This window comes from Varanus komodoensis, unplaced genomic scaffold, assembly GCF_004798865.1.
Source record: "Varanus komodoensis strain SLA01 unplaced genomic scaffold, ASM479886v1 scaffold13_3, whole genome shotgun sequence".
NCBI classification, from domain to species: Eukaryota; Metazoa; Chordata; class Lepidosauria; order Squamata; family Varanidae; genus Varanus; species Varanus komodoensis.
In genome coordinates, this window is record NW_025335409.1 from 9,293,989 (window position 1) to 9,303,348 (window position 9,360).

Here is a 9,360-nt window from a genome sequence, read left to right on the forward strand (position 1 = left end):
GTGCAAGCAGTTAATGAAGCCATGGACAAGCACTATAGTTGTATGCTCCACTGGCAGCATCTCTTCCTCCTGCCACAAAGCAGCTTTAGTATGGAAATCCTGGCCTTCATTAAATTAAAGTTCCTGCTGCATCTGAACTAAGAAACTCTGACTGAATGTCAGAAATAAGCCAAAATCCCCCAGCTGGGACATCATGACCCATTTCACACATAACAACCACAAATCACAGGTTAATTAATTAATCCATGATTTGCCACATGCATACGGCATAGGTTCTTTGGCCAATTTGAATATTCAGCCCGCAATCAGGAGTTGCTACAAGAAGTCTGAACCTGGACCTAGCCTACTTCTGACCTACTTCCTAGAAGCTCACTGGGTTACCTTTGGTCACACACTGTACCTCAGCCCAATCCACCTCACAGGGTTGTTGTTAAATTAAAATGAATGAGAGAGAAAGACTCGTGAATATCATGAGCACTGCCAGAGCTTCTTAGAAAAGTGGGATAAAATTGTTAATTTAGAAAATAAGAGATTATGATGACTTTTGGAAATGATGAGCACCAGAAGGATCAGCAGATAAAATCTTAATTTCCACTACATTAAAAAAATCACTTTTCTTCTCATGTTTGTTACAAATTAAACAGTTTTTTTTTACAAATTAAACATAATGACTACATATTCCAAAGAATAAAAGCAAAAACAATTGTGTGAAGTGCTACTTCAATCCTCATAAAGAGTTAAGATGAACATATAGAACATTACAGTCTGCCTTTAGATTTCAGAGATTTCCATCAGGAGATGACACATTTTCCTTTTTCACATTTTTAAACACAGATTCCTTCCCCCCAAGCTTCAAATAAATAAATAAATAAATAAATAAATAAATTTAGATAGCTTATTAAAAGAGCACCAAAATTCACACATGATTTTGGAACACAACAGTTGAGTGTTTTAATGGGATGTATGCAGAAATATGTTCCTCTTTTTTAAATTCTTAAACAGGTTATTCTGACAAATGGTTCAGCATTGCCAAGTTGGTTGGAATTTCAGTCTAACACTAATACTCTTCAAGGGCTGCCGATGCTGGAAGAGAGTGGAGAATACCATTTAACTGTCACTGCATATGGCAAGGCATGTGGGCAGAAAATCCCAACAGCGTGTGCACATTTTGCACTTTGTGTTCAGGACAGCACTGCCGTCCATGAGAAGAAAATGTGCCCACACCAAAAGCATGGCATGTAAGTTGCACTGATTTCTTCCCAAATACATGCAAAATGTCTTGTATTAAAGCAGAAAAACAAGGGCTTGAATGCAGAGTTCTAATCACATAACAATGCCCCTTTTGGGTCTCAGCAATTTCCTCTTTTTCCCTGCAGCCCCTGAACCTGGAAGGTAATGTGGGGTGCTGTGGAGAAAACTGGTAAAAATCCACACACACAGTTTTGTTTGTAGAAGTTCAGATGGATCCAAATTCCTTTATGTGAATGGAAAAACGCCTTCCATTGTGATTGGGCTTTGTTGGTTCCAAGCCAATGAAATCTTTAAGGGTGGACAAATCTGGCAGGCAACAATTCTACCAAAATCACAATGGAGTGACCCTTTTTGACCTTCTGAACCACCCAGAGAGCCTTTTTTTGGCTAAAGGGTGGTTTAGAAATTAAATAATTAATAAATAAATGGAGTTCATGAAAGTGAAATTACTTTTAGTTGCCAGAGAAAGAAATAAAATAAGGAATTGGAGCTTTAAGAAGTGTACATGATTTGAGGTTTAACTAGAGCCCTGGAAAAGTATGTGCACATGTAAGAGACTGTGCATGGTGCCAGTCTTTTAAGATTTCTGTCATAGTTCCCTGCACCAGCTGAACAGGAAAGCTGAACTTTAAAAACGAAAACAATGGTTGCATTTGGCTGTGTGAATGGCTATAGTTCTAGAAATGTTAAAGATAGCACTAGTTACATGTATGGTTATTCCACATGTACACACAGGTTTATAGGAGCATCATGCATTGCTTCTTCAATGAAAATAAAAATTTCATATCAAACATGTCAAGACAAAAAAATCTTTTCCTACTTTTGAAACATATTTTTATAGAAAATGAGAAGCCTGAGAGAATGCTAATCACAGAGAAGGCTCCACGAGGTCAATATCTCTTCCCTCAGAACAGAAATCTTCTTGGATACACCTTTACAGGTGGGGATGCTGTGTGGGATGGCAGGATAGCTCCCCCATATCTCCCATAAAAGGAGAACAAGTTTCTTGGCACATGATGAGGCATGGCCTATGCACACCATGAAATTTATATTCTGATAGAACAGAAAGTGTTCTGTTCTGTGTAGGCATTTGGACTGTGGCCCCAGAGTGCTTCTCACATAGCTTTAGGCCAGCTCAGTGTGGATTTAACATCTTGCATACTCTGTGAATAAGCAGCAAAATGTCAATAGACCAATGAACCCTTTTTCTAAGGTTGTAATCCTGAACGTACATACATGAAATCAGTGAAGCGTGCCTTTGAATAAACATGGATAGCATTATATCCATGCTCTTTTGAATACCAAAGGCTTTTAATAGCATATCTTTTTGGTTACAGCATCTCTTCTGAAGCACTGTGTGCAAGAAAAGTTTCCATCACCTTTGTTGAAATCATAATCCATGTACCTAGTTACCTAGATATTCAGGAACGACTATATCTAATTTATACCATGGCAGAGTATCTGCATTTAGATCCTTCATCTCTGACACTTCTGCCATTCAACAATTCATATAATAAGTGCATTATGAATTCAACCATATTAGCTGAAGACATTCAATTTGTTCACACTACGCAAAGCCATTATGTAGGACTCTTCTGGCCAGTTGGGTTTGGAGCATTTGCTATGCTGTATGAATTGATACAAGTTCTACGGCACAATGTTGAGTCAAACAGTCTCTCGCAGCTGCTGGGATATGAAATTGCTGGCTGGAGAATACTTAAGAAGGAAGGGAAAGAAGAAAAGGATTCAAGAAAGCAGTACAGGAGGCAATTAATGGCCACGCCAAGACCCGCACCGAGACCAATCACAACAGAGGCCTTCACAGTTTTGTCAACTGCTCTTTCATACACAGAGACTACTGTAAGCCCTATTAAGACTTCATCTCCTCTGTATGAAGCCACAGCTATCCCTACTTACACAGATACTTTTTTACATCCTGCAGTAAATCAAATAGATTTAGGAACCATGGATGTGCAAACATTACTACATGATCTGACTGAAGCATCTACCATTTTTCAGTATTTTTCTTCTGAACTTTCTCCTTCTCTGATGTTAACATCAACAGCATTTGTGGATAAGGTGACGTCCAAAACACCAGCAATATCAGAACTGCAATCTCAAGTGGTACAAGAGATATACTCTATACCTAAGAAATCCAAGCCAAAGCAGAGTTCAACACAATATTATTTAGACTTTTCTATGCCAAACAGCACAATTCATTTCTCAAGTTCTGTTCACCACATAATGGCTACTTATGCGTCAACAGAAACCATTCTTTCTAAAATGTCATCTCTAACATATTTTTTTGGAGAAACAACAAACTTGAATTATGATAGTTGCTATGCACAACTAACTCCATGTGGATTATTATGTGAAGGCACCATTTCTATAGTAAATCTTCTATCATTCAGATCAACATTGACTCCTGCAGAACCATCTCAATTTCCATTTTCCAGTGTTGTCATGTCTTTGCTCTCTTCAGGTGATGGCTATCTGAATCATGACCTACTTAGCAACCACAAATATGCCTCTCTATCATTTAGGACTTCCCCATATACAATACAGACTGAAGTACTCACTTGGAATACAGGCTTAAACTTCACTGATATTTTGTCAACTTTCAACTCTACCACCATGATGAATGCTTCTGCCCACAGGACAGGATTGCCTCCTGATATAAGTCCAACAGATCATTATTGCAGTGACAATACTCTGGCCTTGGCAATGTACAGCACTTCAGAATTCAACATATCCTTCTTTGTCAATTCCCTAGAAATTGGATTGCTATTGAGAAGCAGCAGCATACCTGAAGCATCTCTTTACCCTTCATTATCTTCTCCAGTGGAACTGGCAACATCATTTGGACTTTTTAATATATTGCTAACAAAAAAGTTATTACCTGACAAGGCCAGCACAGAGGGAACTAACATCTCTGAAAATGCAGCAGAATCTTTTCTGACCATTCCACAAACATACAGACTTTTAGTTACAAAAGATAAAAGCTCAGCTCTTACTAGAACCAATAAAGCCACTGTTCTCTGGGGTAAACAACCACATTTAATTTATGTTTCAAAATCTAGTGCCCCCATTTTAAGCAGCAAGTTCCATAGTGAAGAAAATCTACATTCTTCTGAAGTTCTGCTGCTTATCTGGCCTACAGAAGTTGCTGATACCCCAAAGTTATGTTTTTCTACAAATGAATTTGACTCTTATGACAGCAGTATCATTAGAACTCATGTGGCATATCCTGATGCTTTACAGCTAGATGAAAGTGATTTAAGCTTGGATAGTCCACTTGGAACCAAAATGAACTTCCAGATGACCAGGAAGCTCACCTCAAAACTTTTGGAAGAGTCAACTGTTACCTTCCATAAAGAAATACCTACAGAGAGAGGATTCTATGCTACTACTTTGTACTATGGAGCACAAGGTAAGATCTTTGTCTATTAGTAGAGTGTCATATTTCAGAGAGATTTCATGATATGGGACAACTATATTCTCATTCATTTGTGAAACTTCTTAAGCATTATTAGGTATAGCAGAGTGACACTAAAGTCTTCACAAAATACTTTCTTATGTCTGGGGAAAAAAGCAGTAAATCATATAAGAGCAGCGGCCGTACTGAATCTAGCCAATGTTCTATCTATTGCAGCAATTTACATCCAAGTCCCTCAGAAGTCAGACAAGTCCCTCAGAAAAGGTCATAAGGTGTACATAAGACACAAGCAATCCCCCATTGCTGGACTCTATGATTTGTATTTCAAAGTATACCCCCTCTGAACACAGAAATTCCCATGTGCTGTCATGGGTTACAGCAATTTATTTTCCCTTTATACCATGTAAGTTAGTGCCCATATCACATATTGTGGCAGCCTTCATCGGGGAAAACTCAAAAACAAAATATGTAATACTAATCTGGCACCCATTGGTTTGTACAACACAAAAAGAAACCCTACATTATTTCCATAGTGTGTGGGTATATGTGTGTGGGGGGGAGATGTTATCTGGAAGTACCTGACAGACAATTCAGTAGTTTCTATGGTAGCATGGTTTCCACCCTCCTCATCCAGTCTTTCTGCTGTTGGCATGTATCCCATCAGCCACCATGCCTGAAATTCAACCTCTCATTGGATGGCTGTAGCCGCTCCTGTAGGAGTGGTCACTTTGTCCTGGAAATTCTGTGGTAGGACCATGGAAACCATGATGCTGGGTTCAGGCAATCAGAAAAACCATTCTGAAGCATGGAAACCATAGGACAGATCCTTGTTTCTTACGTGGCTTCAAAAAACCAAATGTACCATGTCAAAATACCATGATAGGGTTGGATGATATGACAGGCCATCCTGCACAAGAAGCCACTATGACTTATTATGTCATGAGAACCTGTGCACTGGCTTAGCTTTTTCCTCATGTTTATCCCTCCATCCTCCTTATCCTTTTAATCTGAAAAATCATAATAACTTAAGCATTTGCTTAAGTTACCGTTACTCTTTAAGGATACCCCAGATAGTATAAGGCTGGTGAGAAGAAAAGACATGAATTTTGTATCGCAGATTTGTAATAATTTTTAAAAAGGCAATAAAATTGTGTTAGGCTGTGTTAGGTTTTTTGAATGCTTGATGTAATTAACCTAACCAAGCAATTAGGCATATTTTGTATTCTGGCCATAGCACCCTTGTTAGGCTATTCTAAGAGTCCTTACTTAGGCTGGTGCTGACATCCCCTAAGGATATTTCTGTATTCTCTTCATGTCTACCTTTCCCATCATGCAGATAGACAAACTGGGTATCCACACACAATGAAACTGTGGAGGGGAATGCACTGGGCAGAGACTGTGTAATCTGCTAAATTACATGTTGAAACATTAGTTTTGAATAGTTACATCTGGACACAGTGCATTTAAAAGTCAGCTTGTTGGGAAGGTTGGTTAGGGTGGCAGACCACGCCGAGCTAGAGGTTTGTAGCTTCCCGTTAGCTCTGAGTTTGCCACCTAATGAATCAATGGCTTGAATGTGTCTTGAATGTAATTGGGGTACAGGGGAAAGAAATCACCAGTAAATTACAGTTTTCAGCTTCTACTGACTGGAGGGCATCACAGCTTTGGAGTCAAATTACTCTAAAGCTGTAAGCAGTTTGCCTGAGCAGTCAAATTTTGAAGATTCAACAGCAGTAACTGAAGTACGCAGCCATTCCTAACCCATTGATTTATCCACCACCCCACGCCTGTGCTAAGTCCCTGTTTTTTAGTTTTAAATTCTTGATTTAATTTATGGCCAGCTTGAATTGTTATGTAGCTGGGAAAGATATAAACTGAAGAACTGAATGCTTTCCTGTTCTGTGGAAATTGTCTAGTTATGACAACTATATATAGCTGCCTTATATATAGAAAGTTGTCTTGTTAATAGCTTCTTAAAAATCTATGACACAGTAACTAACATTTCATACAAGCATTTTGACATCTATGTCATACAAATCTCCACATGATACAGAAGCAATATTTCCTGTATCAAAATTTTTAAGAATGACCCTCAATATTCCCCAGCCAAGGCATAGAGCAGTGCTGGATTTTCACCCTCACAGATCAGTAGAAGTGCTATATGTGTGTCCTAAGTGCCATCATGTCTTGTATCTTGATCATCCCTCTGTTCAGAGCCATTATCAAAATGCAGCATCCAAAGTTGGTTGGGCTGGGACAGTGGCGAAGTCCTAAGATCCTAGCAGGAACTCTTTCATCAAGGGAATGGTAGAGTTGAACCCAGAAGAATGAGAGCAGTCTTGCATATTGCTCATTATGGCTTCAGCAGCAGGATTTTGACTTGGTCTTCATCCCACTCTATTGCTTTTCTAAGTACCAGGAAATGTGAACAGGGAGGATCAGCTAGCTAAACTTGGGATGACCTGCTGTAACTCTAGGAGAGGTCAGCTGCCTGGATGTAGGAGTTTTCCCCTCAGCAGGAGAGCTCAGCAGGAGGTGAAAGAACATTAGGGTCAGAAACATTATGTCAGGTATAATCATACATTTTACAAATTCCTTTTGCTATTTAATGCCAAATCAGTGAAAGCATGGTTCCCTACATTTCCTCCCTATTTCTTCACTCCTATCTAGGCCAGACAAACACCTCACCAAGAGTTGTTCATGCAATTCAGTGGGTAACAGCAACAATTGGACACAAGTTCTCCTTTTCAGTACCTTCAGACACATTTTATGATCAAGAGGATGGAAATACAACCCAGCTGACCCTTGGAATAAACCCAGTTGCTGGGCCACCAACAGGTCAAGAAAGCTGGCTGCAATTTAATTCAGATGATCAAACTATGTATGGCTATCCACTTGCTAATGATTTCCAGTATTCACCACAGGAATTTTTACTCTTTGCTACCGATTCAGGAGGACTGAGAACTTCAAGTATTCTGACAATAGAAATACTCAGACCAACCACTATCCCATGTCACATTTATACTATAAGAACAAAAAATAGTTATCACTCATTCCTGAGAGACAGGGAAAGAATTAACTTGTTTTTTGAGAAGCTTTCCAAGTATTTGACTGCTGGCGACATTGGCAACCTAGTACTACTTCAGCTCGAACCTGGGTCCACTGTGATTACATGGTACAGCAAGTCTTTTTGCACAGGGAACAAATGTGCAATACCAGAAATCCAGGGTGTGTTGCTCAAACTAGGTGCACCTGGTGGAAATGCCAATTTAGATTTTGTTGAGGCAATGTTGCCAGACTACAGAATTGTTCAGACTGAGGATGTTGCATATGGTGGAATCTGCTTACCGACAACAAAGCCATTGAACGAATCTGTAACTTCAAACAAGCCCTTAGCTACTTTTATGGACAATCTTTGGATAAGAAACATCTCTGCCTTCCTAATCAGTATATGTATTACAATTATGGTGATTCTGATAGCTGCATTCCACTACTGTAAATATCACAAGAAATTATTTGGATTGCTATCTGCACCTGTTCAAGGAAAACCCTTCTTAAATTACATTGATTTGGAGATGGATATGTTGAAATCCCGGAAATCACCCAAACTTGAACAAGAGATCCCCCCATCAGCTCAGCTTTGGTTACCTGTGCCAACACCTTCACACATGTATCTCTGCAGACCAGATAGAAAGCTTGTTGCCTCAAGGCTACCTCCACCTCCAAAATATAGACTTCCACCATTATATGGAAAGGAACAATCTCGTCAGACTCATAATGAGCTTTAAGTTATAGCAGTTATTATCTCAAAGCTAGACTCTACCAAGAACAGAATGTAGGTAAGAGACAATTGTTATTGTTATGTGAGAATAAAGTGGCTTTAAAATAAAAAGTGGTCAACAGGCATAATTAGAAATTTGAAAATATTGTAATTATTCATGATGACATAATGAAAGACATAGCTAAGTGCCAAGTAAACTAGAATTTTGTTCCATGAGGCTATTTACCAAAAATGCACACACCCTTGCCATGCACACTAAGTCTGGAAAAACTCTGGCTGTATTACTAGCAAGAACAGTAAGTAATAAGGTGCTATATCACCACTTGCACTTGCTTTGACTTCTGTATGCTCTGGGACAATAAAAATGATCCCCAACCATACTGTAGGTATGTTAATTTGTAACAAGCAGTGCTTTTTTTGTCATAGAACGCACCGGAACAGAGTTCTGGCACCTTTTTACGATGGATTTCCCAAGTTTTAAAAGTAACTTGAAAATTTGATTGTTTGGTCCACGTGGATTTAAATTGCCCTGTCGAGCGTAGCAAGTTGGCAGCAAAATCATTAAAATGGTGCACGCAGGCTGCTTGTGTGTCAAGTCCGATGCATGTGTACTTCGTCCGCGCTGGTTGTGATGGCGCTGCTCGGCTTGTGATTGGTCGTGTGGTCACGTGCTGAATGCTTACTGTGGGCGGCGACCATTATGTTTTGTTACACAACTGACGTGTGTGGGTGTGTGTACAGCGATTGACTATGTGCGAAAGGTAAATAATTTCTTTATTTTAAAAAAACAGTGAATTGAAAATCTTTTTTTAATTTTTAGTGTAAAAATGTGACCCCAAATTTAAAAGTGAAAAAAATTACTAATTATTTCTCAACCACCCGTCCTGCTAAT

General features: G+C 39.1%; 1 protein-coding gene across 1 annotated transcript; it reads left to right on the plus strand.

Annotated features, from left to right (window-relative positions):
* The first annotated feature begins 3,498 nt into the window (after positions 1–3,498).
* Positions 3,499–8,887, plus strand: LOC123020057. The gene is made up of 2 exons (XM_044423451.1): positions 3,499–4,681; positions 7,358–8,887. Exons 1-2 carry the CDS (start codon positions 3,535–3,537, stop codon positions 8,473–8,475), a joined length of 2,265 nt encoding a protein of 754 aa, XP_044279386.1. The 5' UTR covers positions 3,499–3,534; the 3' UTR covers positions 8,476–8,887.
* The last annotated feature ends 473 nt before the right edge of the window (positions 8,888–9,360 follow it).

Excerpts from the sequence above, each read along its gene's own strand:
- LOC123020057 (XM_044423451.1), top strand. The coding sequence starts at position 3,535 with ATGTCATCTCTAACATATTTTTTTGGAGAAACAACAAACTTGAATTAT. Across the intron at positions 4,682-7,357 it reads TTTGTACTATGGAGCACAAG|GCCAGACAAACACCTCACCA; the intron begins GTAAGATCTTTG and ends ACTCCTATCTAG.